We start from the raw sequence: 26198 nt of genomic DNA, 5'->3' as shown, positions 1-26198 counted from the left end.
TCTATAGGTGAGGTGCAGCCCGTCTTTGAGATTGAAATCTATTTATGAGGTTTATACCTTGCAGACTGGGAAATTCCCTGTAGATGGCATCCCTGTTGGACATCCTTCTGGGCCCAGCTAGGTTGTACGTGCTCTGACAGGAAACCCTGTGATTTTGGTTGTCCTGATGAACGCCGGATTCACATGCATCCCTAAACCTTCTCACCAAGCTCTCATTACCAGCTTACGTGTTGCAGTTTCATCTACTCAAATGACTCTGGCCTTCAATTTACCCGGATTCTGCATCTTCACTGATTAGTTGGAATAAATGTCCTGTCGTTTTCTTCCTTCCCTACTTAATTGTAGCTTTTTGGAGTCTGTTTTGTATTTTTCCTCAGTCAGATCTGGATGAGTGTGGATAGTTGTGGTAGGATTCATAAGTTTTCGCGCATAGTGAGACGTTGGTGTCAAGCTTGCTTTGACTTGTTGAATACCTGTTACATAAAGACATTTTCCCCCTTAACCAAGTCACCAAATGTCTTGTTTTGGCAAGTTCATGCACAATTGTTGTCTTTACATTGTCCCCAGCTTAGTTTGGCATCGTAGATATTAATGACAATGAAGCAGAGGTACACAATCATTTCAAACAATCCTGCACAACTGAGGCTTCAAGCAGTACAAGTAAACACACCAATGAGATTTTATTAATTTTTTATGGTTATACATTCCACAGTTGAACATTTCCAGGAATTATTTTTTCTTGTTTTTATTTTGTTTACTCAACAGACACATTACTGATGTAAAAGATTGACAGGTTCTTATACTGGTTGAAATGAAAGTTGCAGTATCTGTTTCTGTGTTCCTCTTGGGGTATTCTACACCAAATGAGACTCCACCCGCTCCATTGACCCCTTGTGTAACTGCTTGACACCAACTATGAAGTGAGAATGGATGTAGACGAACTGCTAACTGTACAATGCTACTTTTTGATATTTTTCTGGTTTAATTAAGGGGAAATAATTAGCAGCCCCAAAGACCCCAGGATAATTGGGTTAGGGTCTTCAGTTTTGCTGCTGTGGTCATACAAGAGACCACAATTTATACGGCAGCCACAACTCAACCAGGGATCTGCAAGAGGCTTACACCCTAAGTGAAAGTGAATGTTTTTAGAAATGCATGTAATTTCCTACACAATTAGAGAAAGTATTTAAAAGAAAAAAAATGTGGTCTGTTTAAGTATTCAGCTGAGGCTCTTCAGAGTTTACTGTTCTCTCTGTTGTTTTATTTAAATTTTTTCTGCCGGATCAGCAGCTGTTGGACAATGATCACGTTGCGTCTCCGTCCTCGGAAAGTCTCCGATGGCGTGAGACGGGCTTTTATCTGCCGTCTGCTTCCAGGGAGGGTGGGGCAGGGGAAATGCGCATTACGCGGAGTGTGTCAAGTCGGGTTATTGTAATTTCACGCTCGGCAGCTTGCTTTGCTGCCTGCGACCGAAAGTCTTTTCAAAATATCCGGGGCGTCGTGAAGTTGAGAAAGTGCAGAGTCCTGAGAGGACGCCGCTCGCTCGGGGGGCCGCCCAAGGTCGCTCCCCGGTTCACGCCGGGGGGCTTTTTAAACGTCACTTTATGAGCTAATTAAGACTAATGCTGGGAACGGGGCCGGCACGACCCTCCTATCACCGCTGAGCTGTTTGTCGCTCTGGTTGCCATGGCAGCAGCCCCCGCAGTTTAGCGGCCTGTCATCCGGACCCTTTAAACCCATTTTTTCTACTTCAATAAAAAAGCCAGTTTGCTCCAGCATATTAATTGACTACAATTGTCTTTCACTGCCGGCTGATTCTTATCTAAACGCGACTGTTCTGTTCTGTCTGTTCTGTGCAGGAGCCTTCTGCCTCGTCCTCCACGCCTCCCTCCCTCTCTTTCTCTCTCTCCCCCTCTCTTTTTCCAGGTTCAGCTCGCAGGGTGCATCATTTCCAAAGCCAACCTCACTTTTCCAGCTGAAATCTCGCCCCAGAATTAGGCTGCCGTGACAAATGACATCATATGTCCGAGCCACGGCTCTGCTTTGGCTCTGGCGGCGTGAGAATCGGGAGGGAAACGGTCCGTCTGGATGTGAATGCATCCGTAAGGAATCGCTAGCTGGGCGTTTAATTAGCCCCTCACAGAGCTCTGCCTGGGAGATGAGACACGTACCTTGCCTATCTAATGGAGGTTCTTCAGAGAGAGAAAAAAATTAAGAGCACTGGCTGCTGAGCCATTCGTTAGTCTCATTACTGTCTAATTGCATCGCCACGACCCAGTACTTGATTAGCTGCATGGAGGAAAGATGGAGAGATCCCCTCAGGTAGGTATTTGAGGTTTTATTTTCCTGTGAGAACAGCGTTGAAGGTCCGGCTTTGATTTGAGCGGAGTCAGGAAATCCAGCAGATTCTAGGCTTTGGTCAAAGATGCTACAAGCTTATGATGCTTAGATCGCCATGGCAGATGCTTAAAAATAAACTTTTTCCAGACCCAAGCCTTTTTGTGATGGATCGTAAATTTGCTCATAACATTCCAAGTAATCTGATGGAAACCTGAGTTCCCCTAACTGTTCCAGCTTTGCTTACACCCCGCATAAATGTAATACCAACTCAAGATTCTGCTTTAAACAGCCAGACTGTACATTACTCTATAACAACCATTGATGATGCCTAATACCGAGCATTTCTAAATACAGCCTGACAGATTTCACTCTGCTTTCACCTAGAATTGGACAGGATTCTCCAAAGAGAGAATTCAGGAGCTGATATGATTGTCAACCACCATTTAACACATATTAAATTGTAAACTCTGGCAATTTCTCAGCAGATTGACTTGTAGTCTCTGCTTAGGATTTATTATTGTTACGTTTCAAAATTCCGGTCTAAACGCTGGGAAGTAGCCAGCAGCTATAGCTATATATGCCCTCCTGGGACGGCATAGGCTTGTTAGTGTTGGCTAGCTTGGCCACATGCTATCATTGTTTGTGAATCTTTTCAACATGTAGCTGAGTCACATGATGAGACCCAAATGTACCATCTAACGGTCCTGCTTCCTCCTGTAAATGTTCAGCACAGTGGGTAGCACTGTTCCCTCACACGTGTTGGGGCTTCAAAGACATGTAGTTCAGTGTATGAGCTGCAGTGTGTATGAGCTGCAGTGTGTATGAGCTGCAGTGTGTATGACCTGCAGTGTGTATGTGGCCTAGAAGGGGCCAACATCCCCTTCATGGGATGCCGTCGGCTGTTGGGGACAGACTCCAGGAAGCTGGCCGAGGTGACGGGCACATTCAGCATTAAACATTCTGTGGGAAGTCAAAGGCTGCCACACTGGTTTCCAGTTTGCTGGGTTTTCAGGTACAAAGCATCGATTGTAGCCGGGTGGTGTTTCTGGAACCATCTTTCTGCACAGAATGGGACATAGAGCTGTTACGAGGCGTTGGAGACGACAGAGGTATAAGGGAGGATGTGTTGCCGTCAGAAATAGCGGGGGCACCCATGTCATGACATTAAACCCCCCCTCACCGGCAGCCAAAGAACCCGCTACATGGTACAAACAGGATACTGCACCTTTCATTTTCCATTTCATGAATTACCCAACATTTTCTCCTTGGGCAGGTCTTGATCTTTTCTTTTTTTTTTTAATTGTTATATTGTTATTTTTACAATACTTTTTTTTTCTACAGAAATTGTAAAACACCCACAGGTACTTACTGCTATGACAACGGTGGAATGGAGTTGACGCGGTGCTCGGAGACCTCGCGCACATGTGGTAAAAGAGTGGCTTCCCTTAGAAAACAAGCGAGAATAACCTAAGAAGGAAAGGCGCCCCTCTGGGCCGGAATGGGATGTACCTCAGACATGAAAACGTTCAAATATGGGATTTCAGTTTTAATCCCGCTGGAGACTCTACATTTTTGTACAAGGCGGGTCGCCCCTCTGCTCCGCGGTTGTCCGATTCACCCGACGTTCGCTGCTTTCCACCAAACAGTCTGGTTACCTGTCCCAGCTGCCGCCTTTCTCATTCTGGGTCTCCATGTTCCTTGAACGCAGTCCGAGGAAAAACCCACCAAACTGCGAATCTCGTTCGCTCCCGAATGCTCAGAGCGTTTCTGCTCGCTGCGGTGGTTGGTTCCTGACGTCAGACGTCTTGCTCGACCTGCAGCTTCAGGGGCTCTGTTGACATAATCGCGGGGGAGGTCTGTCGTTTCGATGGGTGGTGTTTCTGTTAAATAGCACCCCCCCCCATACCACCACCAGCCAGAACTGCCCCTCCATCCGCATCCCACCACCCATCAAACTGGGCATGGGGTGGGCGGGGACCTCACCGGCGAGCGGATAGACACCGTCGTGCCATGCCGCGGTTCCTGGCGGTTTGTGGCATCCGGCACAGAAGGTCAGTCTCTGTGAAAGACCCTATCAGGGTCTCAAATTTGTTAGACACACACACATTAAAAATACCGTAGTCTTTAGCCGAGATAGATTGGGAATAATTCTAAACGTGTAGCAGGCTTTGTTGATTTGTCCTGGTTGCCGAGTCGGCGGGTTCCGGGGGCGGCGGCGTGTGGCCCTTAGCACACGGTGCCGTTCTCCGGCCGCGTCTTGGGGCACACGGAACGGGACGGCGGCGGCTGCACGGATGGCGCCAGCGTGCAGAAGAAGCCAGCGATGAGCGTGAGGCCCAGGCCGCCCCAGGCGCAGAACATGGACCAGCCGTAACCGTGGGCGATGTCATCGGGCAGCCCGTACAGGTAGCGGGGGTAGCGTGAGAGCTCGAAGTTAATGCCGGCCACGCAGGTGCACAGGGAGATGATGCAGAAGGTACCTGGCGTGGAGAGAGGGCAGGCAAGTGAGGCACAACCTCCCTGTGGGGGGGGGGGCGGGGGGGTGTGTGTGGGTGTGCAGCCTGTAATGGACCAGCATCCCACCCGGGGCATCTCCTAGTGCTCTATGCTTCTGGGCAGCGCTGATCGAAGGCCATGTGGAGCCCCCTGTCTGTGAACAAGTGAAACTGGCTGGATTGATGAATGTCAGAACCCCCTCAGTACATGGCGTCCTAGGTGGCCGTCTGTGTTGCTTAACGGGTCGATGGGCACTGATTCTGGAGAGGACTTGGAAATATAGGAGATGATACAAAAATATTTATATCTTTAACGTCTTTAAAAATCCTTTAATTAATACGACTCAGTTATCGTCCTTTTTAATCAGTAATACCTTCTGGTCCGTGTGATCATTCTGCACTCTCCACTTCAGAGTAATAAGGGTTATAAAAGTTTCAAATAAATTACCCCCCCCCCCCATACAATTCTGGGACAAGTTTAACTTCTCAGTTTGCAGACCCACAGAGAAGCTGAATCCTCCGCTTCAGGGTAACCGTTGGTGCTTCATTACACGCCCAAGGGGGCGCCGCTCTGCCCCGACGTGCGTGTCTACCCCCCACTTGCCGGCACCTTCCCCCGGGCCCTGAACGCCATCCGTCTTCTCTGCCGTTTCTGAATTAAGCGTCTTTGCTCGTGAATAATTGCGTGCCGTGTGCAGAGGGGCACCCTCCAGCCACGAGAACATGCGGATTCACGCTGACATGTAGCTATACTTTATACTGTAATATAATTTTTATTATATTTATACCTTAAATATAAAGTACAGCAGGGGACTACACAACCAATTGAGATATGACATCTTCCTCAATGGTACTACTGCAAAATCGTTTTTGGGATTTGAACAAATATATTTCTGTTTGTGAGTCCATCCCCTTGCTGACTACGTTACCCAGAATCCCGCAGTGCCTCATCACGCCATCACTCACCTCCCATGAGGAAGAGCAGGCCGGCCACGTACTGCATGAGGCCACGGTCCCAACAGCAGCCGAGCACCCCGATGATCCAGCCGAAGAGGATGATGGCCACCGCCATCCCCATGAAGCCGGCAGTCATGCGCCTCAGGTCTGTGAGGGGAGGGGGAGAGAGGGAGGGAGCTCAGCACAGGAGGACTGATCCCAGAACAGCCAACCCAAGTACCAGAGGAGTGAGGCTGGATCCGTAAACCCAGCATCGTGACCACAGACCAGACTCCTCGCTTGAGCAGAGTGTGGCTTGCTGCCCCGTGAGAGTTGAACCCACAACCTTCACAAGTTTTTACAAACTGCAAAAAGCAAATACAACAGATTGTCAGATTTAGCAGATCCTTGGGATGCTGCTTTCTGAAGACATTCCCTCCAGCACTGGAAGGAGAATCTCTGCAGTATGATATATAAGGAGTTAAATACACAACGCAAACTGCCGGCTGCCTTCTTGGGAACCTCTAAGCAAATCTGCCTCCGCCAGGCCTTTTCACAGCCTGTCTGTGTCCTTCACAGTCATTTTTCTAAATCTCTCCTCCAGTACAACAGGAGATATTTTATTGAGTGCACCGAGCTGGGTAACTTCATTAAGCACAGTTTATTAGCAGGGGGCTTGAAGTCAAAGCCTAGTTACACGCTAACAGCACGGGCGCGTGTATGTGTGGGTCATGTATCTATTCTATTGTGAGGACCAAATGTCCCCCGCAGTGCGATTAAAAACCTGTCATTTTGATGTTGTGGGGACATATTTCAGTCCCCAAAAGGGGAAACTCAATTTCATTAAAATTTGTGAATGCAACCAAAACCTAAAAATGCCAAAAGATTCATATTTAGTTTGGTTACTTATGGTTAAGATTAGGGCTGGGTAGGGGTTAGAGTTTTTCCCATAGAAATGAATGGATATGACTACAAACGTGTGTGTGTGTGTGATTGAGTGAGAGTGTGACACATCATCTGAGCCGAATCACTTCTATGACTCGTGAATTAATGTAGTGCCTGGTTCATAGTCAGTGTTACATTAGTGACACTAATCATTCGAATGGATTCTTTTTTTTTTACTCATACACAAAAACTGCATGATTATGTAACATAAACGCCATGCAATAATGAATGTCGCCTCGTGCATTCTGACTGACGTTGCCCATTGAGTCAGATGTGACTGTTAAATTATATACGTTTGCCACAGTACTGTTGCTAATAATGGAAAATCTCTGCGTTTATATACGACGATGGATGAAACACAGAAGCTAGGCTTAGACTCCACCCACCTAAGCAGGAAAAGGACAAGGAGAAGAGAAGCTAACCTCATCATTAGCCAATGATATGTTTTGAATTGATGAGTGACAGGGGAGTGGGCACTCCAGCGGCCAATCAGTTTTCAGATGGGGCCAATACAGCTTAAATCAACGTGACTGACCGGCTTGCCGCCTAGCGGGCATGAAGAGAGGCATGGGATATTTCAGAAAGTCCTGCTTCATCTGCAGAGCCTCCCAGGCTTCTAGCCGCTCTGTCGGTGAGACGGAGAGGAACACGTCTTAATAACCAGAGGAGGGAGAGAGCAGAGAAAGCAGCACCTATGCTGTCAGAGAAGCCCGGGGCGGCTGGGAGAGCTTGGCGTTGGGGGGATGTGGCGGGAAACCGGGTGGCAGTTATTAATGCGACGGCTGTGTCCAACCCCCCCCCCCCCCCCCCCCCCCCACCGTGGGGCTGAGCCAAAGGGGGAAGTCGGAAGTGCAGAATGGCTGGGGAGTGTGTGGTGAAAGGAGGCTCCGACTGGTAAACATGAACCTCTCAAAATTAAAAGAAGTCCTTTGTGACGTCAAAGCTTATTTGTGTTTTACTTGTTTAGCAGATGCTTTTATTAAGCGGCGCATGTTTGTGAGAGAAAGCCGGGTCAGTCGGTCCCTGGAGCCGGGGGAGGTTAAGGGCCTTGTTCATGGGCCCAACGGTGACATCACTCTGTCTATTCTGAGACTTGAACTAACAACCTTCCAATTACAGGCACAGTACTGCAACCCACTGAGACACACAGGGCCTCAGAGCTGCAGTAATCTGTGTAGAATGGGGCAAATGAAGTCTATTGCTAATGTCTCACAGCAACTTGCTCTGTGGATCGAACTCTCATGTCTGGAGTTTGCAGGTTCATACAGCTCTCGACCCCTCCCAGGCGATGTAACACCCCCCCACCTTCACAGGGTCCTGGTGAGTGGTTCTGATGCATGGATGACTGGATTGATGAATGTCTGCATTTACAGTCGGCCAGTGGGTGTCCTTCAGTACATGTACAGAATCCCTTCCAGATTGCTCCAGACAATAGTGGGTGTTCAGTGTGTGACGGGTTGTTCCGCTCCAGCGTGACTCATTGGATGAGATGTGTCTGAAGCAGACATGGTGTTATAGCAAAGAGCATCTCCACACCCCACAGAGAATCCCTCAGAGTCACCAGGCATGAATCGTTCCTTCGCTCAGAGTTCACCCTCAGACGCCTATAATGCCCTTGGTGATTATCTTTAACGTGTCGTTAGGACTTCGGGTTCTGCATACGAGCAGAACGCATATCCCGCTTCCCCAGCCAGCCGCTTGTCGCTTTTCCGGTGATGTCATGGGACTTCGCGTGACTTTGTCCCGCTGGATCGTTTAATTAAACGGCCCATTTCGCTCTGTCTGCCCCCACACGCTGTGTGTCTATCAGCGCCGCTCAAATCATTACTTTTATGATTATTATTCAGCGTTTCCCCGGCACGCCTTCCCGCTCGCGTTTACGGCTCGTCCATCTCGCACCGGCGCGATCTGACTGCGGCAAATGTTTCACCTTGCTCGGGCAAACCCTACTGGCTTCCCACTGAGGGCCGCCAAAATGTGCTTCTGTTTCTGTCGGCGGAATAAATCACTGTGTTCACCTCGTCCAGCTGAATTCTGAATGCACAGTATGGCGACCAGTATTTACTAGGCCACTAATGTTTTTTCCACCATCGAGAAAATGGCATTTTGGCCCAAATGCTAGCCAGCAGCTCATTTAGAGAATCCTTGCTCTTCTGGATATTGGCCAATAAAAATGCATCCTTTGAAATAGTGCTTCATTGGTGGATGATTTCATCCAAAGCAGTTAAATAGCTAACAGCTAAAGCCGTTTTAAGCTGTTTTATACAGCCGGAAATCACTGATAAAGTACTTTAAGGATTCACAGCATGGCTTTCTTGTTAGGATCCCAGATCCATAACGGCACTCCTACCTGCTGCACTTTGAGGGGGCAGCCACTAGGGGGCGATGGCTAGTCCATGCAGACCTTATTCTGGCTGCGGCAGAGCAGGCATGGAAGAATAATGTGGGGTGAGCTCTGGGTAGCCTTCGTGGCTCAGTAATCATCCCTCCCAAACCCCCCCCCACCCCTCTCCAGGAAGGATGCACCCAGTCTCCCTATGGCGTAATTAATATCCTTCACATCCAATGACAATGGAGTTTGTTAGCCTTGGCAATATAAACAGGAACAGACAGAGGTCACTGCTGGAGAAGACAGATAAGTTCCCTCAGAGAGTCGCCATGGCATCCCTTTGAACATTACGCACACAGCAAAGCATGAAACAGGCGCCTTTCTTCAGGCGCCGGGTCGCCTTAAGCTCTCCATCGGATGCGATTCTCAGCTTTTCCTGTTTGTCCATCAGTCACTGCTCCAGGCTGCAAAAACTGCACATGCCAATCTAGGAAAAGGCAGTCAAGTCAATGATGCCATTGGTGATCGACGTAGGCGGCTCTCTATGCAATCGCCATGCTCTGATTGACACACTAACTGTCTTTGTGCCACAGTCCTGTCTGTTCCATGATTCTTTGATTAAGGCGAAGTTTATGAATAATGCTGCAGAGTTTGCAGTTGCATTTTCCACGTATTTGGGAATCATTTCTTGTTAACATGACAAAGATTTCACAGAGCTATGGGTATAGGTATTGGTACCAAACAAGTTCAAATCCTTGCTGTAGGGATCACAAGATTTTGTGAACTATTTAAGTCCATCCATCCATCCATCCATCCATCCATCCATCCAGCGCAGGGTTGCATGGCTTATTAAGTCTCTTTAAATACTGAAACCGAATACTGAGTACTCAGTACTGAAAGTACTAGGCAGGCACAAGGGAAAGGCTGGGAATTTATTCTGCTTATATGAATATACTTCAGAAGTCTGGTAAAGTACTGACTGGGACAGCCGACCCCCACATCGTCACCTGCATTTCCTGACAACATTTAACCCGAGTCATGGTGACTCTATCATCAGCATCATTCTCTCCATCTCGCTCGTCCGGCGAACCTGAACAGCCGCAGCTCGGTGCTGCTGACTCTGCCGGGTCGCCACCCAGCCCGCTTCCATCTGGGGGTTCCGGCCTCTGAGGGTTTCCTGGAGGGATCGGGAGAAGAGCAGGAACCGGGCGAACGCAGCACTGTCAGTCAGTGCCTGGGGACCAGGCCAGAACCAGACACCTCACATTTATTTAAACCCGATAACTCAGCGCTTGTAACCTCCCACACTGCTGGCTTCACCAGCGTGCCGCCCCCCCTCCGGCAGACCTCATTTCCCCCCATGCGTCCCCGATGACGGGATACCCTCGCGCCCTGGTGACCAGGCCCCTCCAGGAGGCTCCTTCCATGAGCTCTGGCCTCTGAGCCTTCAGCCTCTGTCAGCTCAAGGCCGGCTGACGTTCGGCTCTGGTTGAAGGGATCCCTCCTGGAGTCTGATTCACTTACGACCCATTACCAAAGACCCGCGGTGTCTACATAACGAGCCGCCACTTACAATCACAGCTGGTGAGTGTGATGGGGAGAGGATCCTGCTTCACTGTCCCAAAGCTCATGGGAGTTTTACTTGCACAAAAACGTTCTGAGGGCAGAAAGACAAATGATTGGTTCAGAGAGAAACCAATCAGATTGTAGAGGAGGTGGGTCCCTAGGAACTAGAGGAGGCAGGATCAAATCATTTTTCCTTCTGCCCTCAGAACATTTTTGTGTAAGTAAAACTCCCATTGCTGTCCAAAACAAACTCCTGTGGTCTAACCCCCTCTATGAGAAACAGGAATGTTCCAATCCAGGTTTTTCCTTGCCTATGCATCCAGCTCCCAGATGTGCTGCTCCAGGCCCAGCAGTTGACCGTCCCCGTCCCCCCCAGTCATACAGGCTTCCCAACATATTTTAATTAGTGTCTGATTAACACCTGGGAGGCCAGGTGTGCAGTTTTACTGTGGTGCTTGATGACTGCAGCAAGCAATTAAGAGGTGAGATATCAGAGGAATGAGAGTATGTGATGGGGGTGTGAGAGAGGGTGGCTGGGGTGTGGGGGCAGGAATGAGTCAGCCTCATACCCCCCCCCCCCCAGCCCCCCAGTTTGTCCTTAACCAGTCAGTGTTCTTCTCCAAAAAATATCCCAGCTTGGTAGCTCAGGGAATTATATGAACTTATCATCTCGTTTGATTACCAGATGGTCACAGAGTTGATAGCTTTCACAAGTCTGGCCAGTCTAGCACTGTAAGTCTGGCCAGTCTAGCACTGTAAGTCTGGCCAGTCTAGCACTGTAAGTCTGGCCAGTCTCCTCCTGACCTCTGATTTTGAAAACAGAACTGCCACTTACTTAATGCGTTTGGTTTATCACGCTATAAACCCTAGACACTACAGTGTGAAAATCCCAGGGTGGTGACTGTTTCTGAGATACTACAACCATCACAGCAAATCACTGTGATCAGGAGTCTTAGCTGTTCGAATGGTCACCTGAGCAGTAAGCGAGCCTCCTGACTCCTGTCTGTATATATTAATTTGCAGCCACGTGATTGGCTGTGAGAGGATCAGGCTATTTGCATTAGGTAGCAGGTATACCTCATAAAATGGACGCTGAGTGTAGTGCAATTTTTTAATTGAATTTAGTGATCAATGCCAACACACCACAGCAACAGGATGCGTCCTCTGCATTTAACTCATATGTGAAATTGCTGGCTGGGGATTTGAACCTACAATCTTTCAATTACAAGTGCGCTTCCCTAAGTGTTAAGCCACCACTGCCCACACATCAGACCACAAACCACAAAAGAAGGAAGGGCTCCCAGTCATTCAAACATAAAGTCTGTGTGAAGATGGTACAAGCAGGTCTTCTGGGAGAGGATCAATGCTGGATTAGTCCTACCGGCCATTTTCAGTCCCTTAATGATGAGGTGCGGCGTGGTGAGCTGTGGAATATACGGGATGGGATGGTGTGTAAAATTTTAAGCGATTTCAGGTGTTTGTAATCCGTCACCCATCTGCTGCCAGCATTACTTTTTAATTATATTTCTGAACCCCAGGTTTGCCAGAAAAAGAAGCTCTGGAGGTGAACAGAGCTCCACGCCTAAATGGCATAGCATTTCCAGATAAGTAAAGATTTAGTCACAAATGCTACCCCTGGCTAGCTCATGCTAATGACTTCTGACTGCCATCCACAGCATAACAAGGGCACAGTAATTCTAATTCAGTTTAGAGTTTTACTTACAGGCAATTAAGCTTCTCAGTAAAATGTCAATCTGACCAAGAGATTTAAACAAAAAAAGATGTTGAACGATCATTACAGGACTCAGATCCTGATTTTTCAGATAAACCCACTAAAGTAACATAGTGTGAGGTGAAATGCTAGGTGTTTATTTTTTATTAGGGTTTGTGTTTATCTTTTCGTATAAGAGCAGCTACTGCATAATAACGCAGGGAAATGTTGTTACTTGCGTCACCAGCAGGGGGCGACGGAATAGTTAACGAAGAGGGGGCACCTTTCAAAAGGAGGCTCGACTCGCTGCGCCCTTTTCAAATGTCAACCTTCCTCTTCAGCTACACGTCAGCAGTCGAGAAGGAGCCGTCCGGCTCGGCGCGCGATGCCAATCCACGAGGAGATGAGAGGAACGATTTGGCCGAGAGCTGGGTGACAGCCATTCCTGACAGAGGTCCGGCTGACCCCCTCGTCAGGCGCTCTGCGCCCGTTGAGTTCACCGTCTAACTGCAGCCTCCCCACATGGGGGCCACAGCCAGCAACAACACCATAAATAGACTTCAAACAATTAGTATTCTCCGTGACCCTGACCGGAACATGCGGTCACAAGATGGATGGATGGACAATTAATATTAGTGACAGTGTTAGTCTCAGAAGCAATTAACATCATACACTTTTAAATGTCAGTGTGGGAAACACCAAAAGGTTACACAGCACGGGGGGGGGGACCAGGGAAGGGGGCCTCCAAGCACTGGCAGGCTGAGACCTGACTTGACCTTTGACCGTTGACCTTTGCCAGGGCCATGGAGAGCTGACAGACAGAATGGCCCTGGTGATTTGCATCGTCGGCGTGCTGTTGGACACTCAGGCAGCACTCAGCTGCCCTCTGCTCTGCTACCAGGCTACTCTGAATACTGATCTAACATTTCAACAACCAATCACGCGCCGCACAGCTCAGGGCTAGTCATTACTATTATTATTACTCGCCATCAAGTTGACGTCAGCTCCTGGTGACCATATAGACAGGATGTCCTAATCCTGGGTCTTCAGGCTTTGTAATGTCACGTTCATCATTATGACTGAGTCCATCAAAATCATTGACAATCATCCTCATCCCCTTTGACCTTTAACCTTTCCAGCCGATGCTACTGTGGATCATCAAAGCCATAACTGTCAGCACAGTGGTATGTGGCGGACAAACTGCCCAATCGAGTCCCGGAATAAACCCTGCTTTTGGACTTTGGAGGAAATGAATCACTGGGTTCGCAGTGCCCAGAAGTACAGAATGCAGCAGCAAAGCAAGTCACTGCAGCAAAAAATCTTCTATTTAATTATCAATCGACTAGAACCCCATTTGGCTACAGAACAGCAGGAATTCCTCGAGGTATGGAAACTTTCTTTATGGATTTTGATCCGTGACATTTTTGCACCAGTATCCCTCCTTTTAGCTTTAACGAGTCTGTCTGTTCCCCACTGACCACTCTCATTATCGTGCTGATTTTGGCCTCAAAACTGCCAAGGACTGTATCTTTTTTTTGTGTTTGTCACACCATCCTCTGTAAACTGTAGACACTGCAGTTTGTGGGAATCTCGGGATGGAGGCTGTTTCTGAGACGATGGATCCACCACGTCTGGCACCAACAAACACACTGAGCTCAGGCTTCTCAGCTGCCCTAAATCACCTGGATCACACGTGCTGCCCGTTCTAAAGCTTCACTCAACGCTGACTGAAGCTCTTGACCCAGTCTGCTTGCTGTATGTATTGGGTTTCGGTTAGTCGGACCAGGCTGATGATGGTAACTGCAGGTGCACCTAACAAAGAGCTTAACCTTGACGAGGGAGCTGCCAGTCAGGGAGTTGCCAGTCAGGAAGCTGCCAGTCAGGAAGCTGCCAGTCAGGGAGCTGCGGTGGGACATCTCTCCTGGCGAGGTGTCAGCAGGGGGCCACATTCTGCTAGTAGGGAAGGGAAGGCCTTAAACCTGGAGAGGTGGCCAGGGGCCCCTGCATCCGCAGAGAGGCTCGGCGGTGACTCACCCACGTGCCGCTGGGGGACTGATGCAAGCGCACACGTACTTTCTGCTCCCGGCAGCCTGGGGGCGCCGTGCCGATTGATCTCTGGCAGAGTTTCCCATTAAAACGGGATTGAGCCTCGGGTAGAGGTGGGGGCTCCATGTTGAACATGCCATATGTGTAGTCGGGGGCCCATGAATGATATGGAGCTTAAGGCTTTTGTTCTCTGGGTGAATATTTAAATTATTGTATATATAAATGCATGAATATTCATGCGAGAATGTGACTCACATGCGACATCTCCTCCCCTGGAGCTCCAGCTCCTGACAGATCCTCTGCTGTCTGCCGCCCTCTCTCACGAGTGGTTCTCTTCAAATGTAACATTTTGAAAATGCATCGTGCGTTTTCTGTCACCTTAATTTTGGAACGGCGAAACAACAGATTCCTCCATGGAGCGTCACTGGGGGCGACGCCATGCCAGCTGTTGAACTAAGACAAACGAAGTGCTGTCACTTTAAATCTTCTCTCCCGTGCTTTGTATGACACCTAGCTTTAATGCGCTGCCTCCCCAAGGCACTCTGGGTATTGTAGTCAGTCACACGTTAACAAAATTTAACGGGAGGTATTTCACACAATTAAATCGTATACTTCTGTCTTCTTTTCTTTAGCTTGTTTTTATAGTATTTGAGAGATACAGGAGTGGATTTAAAGAATCGGGATGTGAGGCGGAAGACAGCATTAACATTAGCATTAACATGCTTTAAATGTACGTGGCCGGTCCTGGGCAGCATGGCCCCCTCCGCTCTCCCCAGGTCACATGGGTTTCCCCTAGGTACCCCCACTTCCTCCCGCAATCCAAAGACATATAGCTAGGCAACTGGACATCTAGGCACTGGCCAAAGTGCTGATGTATGGGGCGTCCTGTCCAGGGTAGGACCACGGCCTTGTGCCCTGCGATGACTGGGATAGGCTTCAGGCCCTCTTGCATCCCTGAACTGGATATTAGAAAATGGATGGAGGTCCAGATATGACACTCAGCTTCATGTCACATGACTTCCAGTTTACTTCACTCTGAATGTTTAAGGCCCCCGTTGCATCCCAGTAACACGGCCAGGCCAGACATTACCCCATTACCCATAGTTACTCTGCATGTTAAGCAAGACTTACTCGTGAATTTTAATTGTATTTGTTTGGCAGAGTAATTTTACAGCCAAACGCAGTCAGAGCGCAGCTGAGGTCACCGTGCTCAAGGGTACAACAGCAAGATCACTTTTGGGACCGGAAGGGTCGGCCCATTGGTCACAAAAGCCAAACAACATGCCTAGCTAGTAAGTATACAATGCTTGTAAATGTAGCAGGTACCTCCTTCCATCCATCCATCCATCAATCCATCCATCTTCCAACTGCTTATTCTGTGGAGGGTGCAGGGGTCCTGGTGTCTGTCCCAGGAAGTAAAGAGTACAAGACACCCTGGATGGCACACCCCAGCCCAAGGGACGCAAACTTACACACACACACACAGTCACATACCATGAGTGATTTACAGACACCAAATATACAACCTGTTTTAGACAACCTGTTAAGTTTTAGACCTACGGTAGGAAACCTGAATGACCCAGAGGTTTTTATCTCTATTTAAATAAATTACATAGAAATACCAAAAACCCTAATCGCTGCATATGAAGTGAACGCAAAAATGTAAAAAGATGCTACATTTATTCTTAAGAATATTCATAGCACTTGATGACTTTCTGGAAGCTGTTTTTATGTGATTCTCCAAATGAAAATGTGACGCTTAACTAGTTTTATGGCAGCGCCAGTCGAGCGGGAAGCTCTGAACGGACGAGTAAACGATGACTTATCCATCAGCCAAGCGAACTGCCCCATGTCATCCTGATAAAGGCACCAATTAGCACCGATACCCTCCTAATGAGGAACCGATACCCTCCTAATGAGGAACCGATACCCTCCTAATGAGGAACCGATACCCTCCTAATGAGGAACCGGTCGCCACCTCATGAGGAACTGGTCGGACACCCTGTCTGCTTTGCTCTGCGTTGGGGTAACTCTGTGGGAATGTGGCGTCCTCTAACCAGGGTATCTAACAGCAAGCTGACTCCAAACAGAGGCTGGTATGAAACTTTCACACATTTATTTGGAATGTTCTGGCTGCTGAACGCTGGGCGATCTCCACTAGGAGGTCTCTGCTGTGGGGCCGGAAATCACATGACCTCCACATCTGGACTGGTCATGATGCTGCAGAAGAGACCTCAGCGATTGCTATTCGCGCCTTGTTTCCTTTAAAATTATGAAGACTGATATTTCTCATAATATCTTAAGCTACATAAAGGTGAGAATTTCACACCGAAACAATTTAACGACCATTACCGAATATTTAAATGACACTATTAACGTCTGTTCCCACTGTTGCACTAATATCACCAAAACAGCAAATATGTATTTTGAAAGAGATTATTCATGTTGAGTGGCATGGTGGTGCAGTGGTTAGCACTGTTGTCTCACACCTCTGGGACCAGGGTATGCCCATAGATGCGCACGTGTAAATGACTGGTATGTGAGTGTGCCCTGCGATGGGTTGGTGACCAGTGTTTTGCAGCCAGATCTGTTTGAATCTAACAAACACTTTTATCCAAGGTGACAGACACCTGAGAAAGTCCCTGGAGAAATTAGAGTTAAGGGTCTCAAGGGCCCAAGTCACTCTGCAGACCCTAGGATTTGAACCCACAACCTTCCAATCACAGGAGCAGCATCCTAACTCGCTGAGCCACACCTGGCAGTTGATGGAGGCTAAGCCTTTCCAAATTGGCTACATTTTTACATATATATCCCTGCAACCTTGACCAGGATAAGTGGTTGGCAGATGGATGGATGGATGGATCCACATACAGCAGTGTGGCCTCACACTTCTTCCAGGGCTGCGGTTCAATCCCCCTCCCTGGCTCTGTGCATATGCAGTTGGCATGTTCTCCTTGCATTCGTGTGGGTGTTCTCACGAGCTCCAAAAATATGTAGCTGCCTCAATGGCTGCCATTAGATTGGCCTTAGTGTGTGAATTTGTGTCAGGTGGGGTGTTCACCTGCTCCGTGTTTCCTGGATAATCAGGGATGATAGATAGATAGATATACATATAACTACATATAAATGGTCTTATTTACATGTGTATATTTGTACAACAAGATATTTGGGGATTAACAAAAATAATAATTTATAGGTAACTGGGGAGATGAAGCACTGTGATATTCACACCTTGGCTGTTAATTATCACATTTGCCGGCCAGAGCTTGAGGAGAGAATAATCTGAGCTTATGCAGAACCGGGTCTGTCGATACGGGCCTTTGTGGCGGCCCCGGGGAACGCGGTGGAGGGGCATGAATCCTGAGCAGCCGACCAGCAGAGCGGGTCGACCGGTGGGTTTCGCAAATCAGGCCGAAACAGCAGCGGATTTGCAATCCATTGAGAAAAGTTCCGGAAACATCTCTCCTGGTGACGGTGTTTCTGTCTGAGGAAGAGGAGGGGGGAGGTGACAGTGTTTCTCTGTCTGTCTGTTCCAGCTATAGAAGATCCAAGTGCAAAATGGAGGCGTCGCAGACAGGATATAAGCAGAGCCAGAGAGATGAACACCCCCTCACTGGGGAGCGGGGGTAACCAGCACAGAGCATTAGCAAGCAAAAAAAAAGATGCGGGGGGGTTGAGGTTTAACCAATGGCTAGTGATGTGTCACAAGCCCACTGTGATGGTGACTTGTCATCTTCGAAGAGCGAACTGTACGCATAGAAGCAAGATGACGAGTAATATCAGTAATAAATGCATCTGATCAGACTGGATTTACCTTCATGCTTTGCTGACGGCCAGAGTGGATGTGATTATTCAGGACGTGCCACGCGGCTTCATACCAGCGCATCTGCTGAGTAGCTGGGCTAATTACTCTATAATCAGAATAATAATAAAGTCAGCTTTTCACAGTGTGAAGGATGGTGACTTTAAACACTGCGGCCCATCTGTAAACGTGCGAGTTGTGAGCTGGGCCTGACGGGGGAGACATTAAGCGGATTGATGCTGCAGGCCACCGCCTGGCACCAGCACAGGGCAGACGCCAGGGGCCATATGGCGGCACGGAAGAGCGGCCCCTGGACCACGCGGGGCCCGGCCTCTGTCCCCTACCCCGGCCCACCTGCCCTGTCCCTCCTGCCCGGGTGTGAATCTGTCACATACTTACTCTTCTGGCGGGGGTTCACTGAGCGGGAAAAAAAATAATAAAACATGAAACAGCCTTGATCTTTGCGTTAGCTCTCTTGTCCATCCTGCCCGCCTGCCCCAAATGCAGGGGGCGCCTCCAAGTGCCAAAAAATCCCGGAGAGGAGAAGCTGGCTTCTGGTGCCGGTGGGTCAATAAAGGCACAGATCTAACAATGTGGAAAAACGAGGCCCAGGTTGGGTGGGATTACCATCACGTTAATCACAGGCGATTTATCTCATTGGTTATAAGGTTATATCAAAGGCTCCCATTGGTTAAATAGGCAGCAGATGACAGCGTACTGTAATCCCAGCCATCTCTGGGCTTGCTGTCGCTGGCAGGTCCCTGCGGGGTCTGGCGGGAAGCCAGCCTCCTGCGGTTTGCAGGCTGTGTCGCATTTCTCTGGCCGCTAAACTGCGGTTTCTTTCCTCCAGGACCGCAGCTTCTCTTTACCACAGGTGATGGCCTTTCAAGGCGAAGCCCCGTTCCAAGGCTACTGGAGATCCTTCCGGTATTTTCTCTCATTTAAAGTGTGAGCGCTTAGCTGAATGAATGATCACACTAATTTAATGAACATGCCAACATGGTAAAAGTCCCAGTATTCAGGGCCAAAACTGCCTTCTGACAGCAGCTAAAATCCCACCCCGTCTAGCCGGACAACCGTTACGCTCCTGAGAACCTTCTAGCACGTTTGGAGGCAAGTTTAAAAGAATCATTTCCGCTGCCTTCTGGTTAATGGAACTGCTCCCCGTATGCGTTCAACACTCATGGAATTAATCCTGGTATCAGGTGCCGCTGTTCCATGGAGCATAGCTACTTTAACAGATACAGGAAGCACATGTTTGTTTACGCCTCAACATTCTAGAACTCCTGGGTAGCCTTGTTGTCATACAAGACGTATCTTGGCAACGCAAAGCCATGCGTGTAGCTCCAGATAAGAGCAGCCGCTAAGTAAATAGGCATTTAAATCCAAGCAGGACTCCGTGATGTCACCCAGGCCGCAGATTGTGATCTTGGGAGCTGTGCTTCGCGATTATCTGACGCTTCTCCTCCCACCTCTGACTCCGCAGCCGAGGCTGCTGTGCATATCTCTGATCACACCGCTTATATTTTCTCAGACAAAGACACTCTGGTGATTGAATAGCACCAATAAAAGCACTGTGACCGACCCTTTGAGGCCCGGCACCAGCTATTACCAGGATAAACTAATACGGACCGTTATGGCGTTCAGTATTTATAGACAATAAATGGGCTGGATTTAATCAGCGTCGGAATGCTTGATTAGAAGTCAAAATGACGGCGGAGCGGCACTGCAGCCAAAGCTGTCAGTTATCATACAGTTTCACCATCAGTTACCACAGGCGTCCTGCTTGACAGAGACGGCGGACAGGCAGACGCCGGGCAATTCCGTGGAATTTCTAGATCAGTCTGTGGAGGGGTGGGGGTGTGGCAGCTATGCTAATGGTTTCAAGCACAGAGAAAGCTATTTAAGAAAAAGTAATTACATTTACGGTTTCACAAGCGAGATTAGGGGACAAAGTGAAGAGCCGCCAGAATGACTGCAGCCTGGATTTAGAGAGCCCTGTCCTTGCACTGCCTACAGGGGGAGCTTGAGAGGCACAGTGAAGGGCGGCTGATAATTGTACACTATAGAAGTGGCATATTTACACAGGCTGCTAATTAGTCCTGGCAGCATAATGAGCTCTTTCTGTGGATGCGCTTAAACATAAGAGATGGCAGTGACTCGCTGCCTGTGACTCGCTGCCTGTGACTCGCTGCCTGTGCAGGAGTGTTGAGGAGGTCGATTCAGACCTGCTGTTAAGCACACGAGTGACGTCAAAGCACTTGTGCAGCACCATCAGCCCCAGCTTACACCCACCTGTGAAACAACGCTCCGATGTGTGTTCTGATGGTCTAAATCATAACCCATGAAAAGCATCTCTCTCACTGGCTAAGTGTAGGGGTGCCTGAACTGTGCTCATTTGCCCCCACCCCCCCCCACCCCCCTCCTCGCCCCCGCCAGGTGGAGAGTAAAAGGCCTTTCTAGGCTCATTAAAAAGGTCAGCATGCCTCGGCGAACGGCACGTGTCCATGTGACAGAAAGTGCGGGGAATGGATGCAGTCGAGAGCGTGCGATCGCATCTAATGTGACGAAAACACAGCTAGAATCCCTCTTTGCGCAATATGGATTAAAAGGGCTCCATCAACTGATGTGTACCTGTTATATTCCCGATTTTTCGTGCAATTCCAAATGCTCCTCTTCAACCGGGATGGAACAACAAGCAGCAGCCCTTCCATTTGTGAAGGAACCTGAAGGCGGGTACGTGTCTCCCTTAGTGACCGCGGCACACGTCACACCTCCAGCCATAAACTAAACCACGAGCACTAATGGACGTTAGTGAATACACTGTGGTGCTCTTCGAAGAGTTCGCACCGCACAGTCCGTATAGAGCAGACCATTTGGGGATGCGTGACAGCTGACACGCTGTTAGAGTGTTTTTTAGACGTTTTATTAATTGTTCAGCTGCAGCTGGTGCTGGAATCCTGCCCATACTGGGGCAACGGGGAGGTTAAAACACCTCTCTGTGTGTTTCTCTGCCCTATTTAAATTTGTTGGCTGTGGCTCCTCCCCCTGGACCTTGTCACATCCTGATTGGCTCAGTGACATGAAGGGGCTTTGGGCTGACTGACCCTTTGTTTCCAGGAGATATCGGGAATATAAAGCGCTTGACAGACCCCAGCTGACAGCATTTAGGATGCAGCCACTAGGGGGGGCTGTAAGGCACCCTGTGGCCTGTAGTCACACATCAGCAGATTTGTGGGAGAATCTCACCCGCTCAGCTCCTGTGGTCCACTGTGCCCTACAGTTGCATAACAGTTTTGTCCATATTTACCAAGGGGTCTTTGTGAGGAGGATTTTTCTACCGCGGAACAACTGACCACGGTGGCAAGATTAGCGTCATGTGACGGATGTCCAGCGCATCGCCCTGAATCGCGCTCACGCTGTTTCCTCTGCTGTCACTCATCACATCAGGATCCTGCAGGTTCCTGCCAATCAGTTTGTCAATTTAGGGCAAGAAGGAACTTTCCGCTAGCAGACCTAATAAAACCGCTGCGACGAGAAGCCCGACAGTAGCCCCCGGCGGTGGCCACGGGCGTCCGAAGCGAGCCGGCGCATTAGGGATTCAGCCGCTGGCTCCGCTTGCCGTGGAATGGGATGTGACCTTGGCCTGCGAAGCAGGCCTGGATGAAGGAACATTCCGGTGTGTGCGGGCGCAGATAAGCGGGTGGGCGCTCGGCCGTCAGCAGGCGCGGGGGGGTCAGGTGGGATATAAGCTTGACCTCCGTTGCCGTGGTGAGGCCGTCTCAGATAGATTGACAGCCCAGCAGTGACAGAGGTCCGTGCGGGTCTTTGGCACATCGCCATGCAAGTTTGTCTCGCACCCCGAGGTTTTTTTGACGAACTGCCGCACTTTTATGATTTAAAGCAGGGGGGGGGGGACTTTAATTAAATCGTCCAATTTGAAGCGCCGGTTGCTGAGAGGAGATAGTTGAGGTTATTTCCCTCACTGTCCGGGAAAGTCAGAGTCCTCCACTGTCTGACCAAGAGCTGATCGCTCTGCCTGTAAATCCGGCTGAGGGTGTTATCACTCGGCCGCCATTTTCTGTGCTCGTCCGTGTCGCTGTGACGTTTATCGCAGCCCCCAGTGTAAATGTTCACACTGTCACCTCCCGCTATGCCTTTAAGTCCATCCATCCATCACCCGTAACTGCTTATCCAGCGGAGGTTCAGGGTAAGCCTGACAGAGGGCACGGACGGCCGCAGACAGAGTCATCATTTGTACTGTTTTGGACTGTTAACCAGCAGAAACAAGCACGCCTCCCAAAGGCAGCCTTTAAATCCCTAACCCAGAAGGTTGCGAGGCTATTCTTCCGGCTACTGGGTCACAGCACAGTTTCACCATTATTACCTCAAACACTTGAATTCACAGTCTAATTAAAGAAAGCAAGCCTCAGTGTCCTAAGGAAAGGAGAATGGTAAAAAAAGAACATTGATTTATTTTGCTTAAGTTTGTATTGGGTTTAAACCTGATTAAATATTTCATGAGCACAGAGAAGGACCATGGAGCTCAGCTCAACACAGACCTGGAGCAGCCGCTCATCGGGGAGACAGAAGGCGTTTCTAAAATATTCATATTTTAGAATATGAATTTCAAGTCCAATATGACACAGATTAACGTTATTATCCATCAATCTTCCATAACCGCTTTTCCAGTACATGGAGATCCTGGAGCACATCCCAGGAAGTATGGAGCAGGGATCGGGATACTCTGAAGGAGCACATGTCACTACACAAAATGAGGAGGAACCCACACAGAGGGGAGAACATGCAAACTCCACACACACACATAGGGTGGGATTCCTCCAACCCTGGAGGCGTGAGAAGCTGCCCGCTGAGCTCCGGTGCAGCCTACAGCTTTGTAATGTCCTTCAGACGCAGGCTTCAGAGAGCCGCTGTAGATGCTAGTCTGCGGTTTCACGCTGACTCCGCTGAGGAGCATCTCCAGATGGCTGCATGAGGAGTCTCTGCTCCTCATCTCCTCGCGTTTGACGCCTCCCAGGAGCAGTTACTCACTTCCTAGTGCCGGCCTTTTGTCATCGCATTCATACCTTCGCTTCCTCCTTCCATCCAGGTTCTCACTCCACTTTCTCATAATCATACACCTTCAGAATGTCTTTTTCTGAATTCATGCCAGGACTGTATCTGGTTGCTCGGCAACACCAGTAGTGCCCTCCTGAGTATGTTATCTTTGTATCTAACTACACCTCTAACCACGTTTCATATATATCAGTATCCCTTCATTTAACCCTCAGCCTTACACAGTCCAGGGTGTCAGAAAGTACAGCAGCAACTCAACACCAAGAACTGGCATCTACTGGTGTCGTCTGATCTATGATTGTAAATTACATGCAAATGCTGTGTTTCGTTTCTCTGGCTGTCCACACTGATTTTACTGCGGGCTGACCTTGGGCTATACTGCGGTCTCTATGCTCTGATCGCATGCTTGCTGACTTTGCTTGAGTTGTGATTGGTCGCCCTGTCTCTCTCTCCCCGCCCCTCACCCCCCTGCAACCCAACAGAGGCCTAAGGACAAGGCAATACAAACCTAACATGGTCCCGATACAGATCTAAGGGTGTCCCTTAAAACCTCAGCTGTCCTCTCCTTCATGGGCCCACTCCCCTTCCTGTGCGCCCGTCTGCTCTCGTCTGAGCCAGGCCGCGCGCCAAGGCGCTAGCGGATCGATGGGCGTCTCATTTACATCGTGTCATTGGACGCCGCCGGCTGATGTCCCTTTTCCGGCAGCTGAAGTGGACAAACAGGACGAGGTTTGTCCCAAAACAACTGAACACATCCTCAAAAGTCGCGGGTCGGAGGTGACGCGGGCCAGACACGTCTTCCCGAGCGCGACGGAAAAATGGAATCACTCATCTCCATTACCAGAGCCTGGCGATCAATCTATTACCCACAGTTTAATCACCGGCAAATCATCTTCTCATTGTCGGAGCGGCCGAGCTAATGACAGCATGCAAGGGAGTATGTGAAAATAATGAACGCCATGTCTCATATGACAGATTGACACGGTTCAAACACTCCTCAACCCTCTCTGTCCAGCTGTATTGGTAAAACCTCAGTACTGGAGCAGTGCTTGCTGGACAGGGGCATGGCTATATAACAGAGACAGACCAATACCGGAAACCCCCCCCGATGGAGGATTTTACTCACCAGGGAAGCTCAAGACCTCATACAAAATTTGAACCCTGTTATCCACCCAACGTTCCCAAATGCCAACCCCAGAAAGGCATCCCAGTGGCGCCACTGACCCTAATTTGGGTAGAATTCATTTTGTATTGCAATAACGTGCCCTGGGAAGCAGGAGGCGTGCTGGAAGAGCAACCAATCGCGTTCGCCATACTGCAACATTTTACCAAGTTCTTTGTGGCAAACAGGCCATGTTTTTTCAATGGGCCAAAATGCAGTTTGTTTGTTTTTTTTGTTCCTCCGTGTCAGAGTCAGTCATTATATGAAGTTGTAACAGCATGGCCACGGGGGTATTGGCACCACGCCGAGAACAAACGGCGTCACCGTGTGGCCGGCCCGACTGCCCGGCCCGACTGCCCACAGCTGGTGGTTAATAAAGGCACCCGGCCATAGCTCCATCCAGGCCCTCAGCTGGGAGGAGAGGGACAGATGAAAAGTGCTGGCTGTGCTTTCTGTCTTGCACAGACGCCACTAGGGGCTTCATTCTGCAACCAAACACCCGGTCTTAATTGCAAGCCCTTCCTTTTTGTTTTTTTTGTTTACAAAGTACATTTCCAGCCTTCCATTTTGCGGAGTATCTGTGTGAGCGGATAATATTGGGGACTAAGCAACAAAACAAGTGAGCATTAAGGCTGTCAGAAGCAGCCGCTCGGACAGTCCCGCTCATGAGAATCCTCCCCGTCCCCGTTATAAATCAGGAGCACAAACGAGTCCCCTGTGTGGAGCGACAGAGAGTGACAGCAGACGGAGGAAGGCCCGGTGCAGAGGCATGACTCACACTAATCAGGGGCGCATCTGATTAGCGGGTCACACGCCCACCTCGCAAGGTGCTTGCAGAAACTTTTGACTAGCTGAGCATTTCACACCAAAAAGCAGAAAATATGCATGTTAGTATGGCATGTTTCAGCACAAATGTGGTTTGGCGATGAATGTGCTGTGGATGTAGTCCACTCTGGATGAAGACATGGACAGTGGTGGATGAGGATGTGGACTGTGCTGAACAAGGACATGGACCATGTTGGATGACAAGATGGACCATGCTGAATAAGGATATGGACCCTGCTGAAGGAGGACATGGATCATGCTGGATGAGAACATAGACCACGCTGGATGAGGATATGGACTGCGCTGAATGAGGACATGGACCACACTAGATGAGGACAAGACTGTGCTCAATGAGGATATGGACCATGCTGGATAAGAACATGGACCGCACTAGATGAGGATATGGACCATGATGGATAAGGACATGGACCGCACTAGATGAGGATATGGACCATGATGGATGAGGATGTGGACTGTGCTGAATGAGGACATGGACCACACTAGATGAGGACAAGACTGTGCTCAATGAGGATATGGACCATGCTGGATAAGGACATGGACCGCACTAGATGAGGATATGGACCATGATGGATGAGGATGTGGACTGTGCTGAATGAGGACATGGACCACACTAGATGAGGACAAGACTGTGCTCAATGAGGATATGGACCATGCTGGATAAGAACATGGACCGCACTAGATGAGGATATGGACCATGATGGATAAGGACATGGACCGCACTAGATGAGGATATGGACCATGATGGATGAGGATGTGGACTGTGCTGAATGAGGACATGGACCACACTAGATGAGGACAAGACTGTGCTCAATGAGGATATGGACCATGCTGGATAAGGACATGGACCGCACTAGATGAGGATATGGACCATGATGGATGAGGATGTGGACTGTGCTGGACGAGGACGTGAACCAGAGTGAATGAGGTGCGCCATAGATGTATGT

At 49.1% G+C, this 26198-nt stretch overlaps 1 protein-coding gene across 5 annotated transcripts in view; it reads right to left on the bottom strand.

Moving 5' to 3' along the window:
* Positions 1-661: 661 nt before the first annotated feature.
* LOC111836728 (transmembrane protein 178B) overlaps positions 662-26198 on the bottom strand; it is a 76491-nt gene continuing 50954 nt past the window's right edge. For all 5 annotated transcript variants that reach the window (XM_023798245.2, XM_023798246.2, XM_023798244.2 and 2 more), the window contains exons 4-5: positions 5802-5939; positions 662-4820 (exon numbers count right to left, since the gene is read on the bottom strand). In XM_023798245.2, the coding sequence (XP_023654013.1) occupies positions 4567-4820; positions 5802-5939 (392 nt within the window). In that variant the 3' untranslated portion in view covers positions 662-4566. The remainder of the gene's footprint in view (positions 4821-5801; positions 5940-26198) is intronic.

This window comes from Paramormyrops kingsleyae, chromosome 1 (assembly GCF_048594095.1).
Source record: "Paramormyrops kingsleyae isolate MSU_618 chromosome 1, PKINGS_0.4, whole genome shotgun sequence".
Classification (NCBI taxonomy): domain Eukaryota; kingdom Metazoa; phylum Chordata; class Actinopteri; order Osteoglossiformes; family Mormyridae; genus Paramormyrops; species Paramormyrops kingsleyae.
This window is presented reverse-complemented; position numbering and strand designations above follow the sequence as displayed.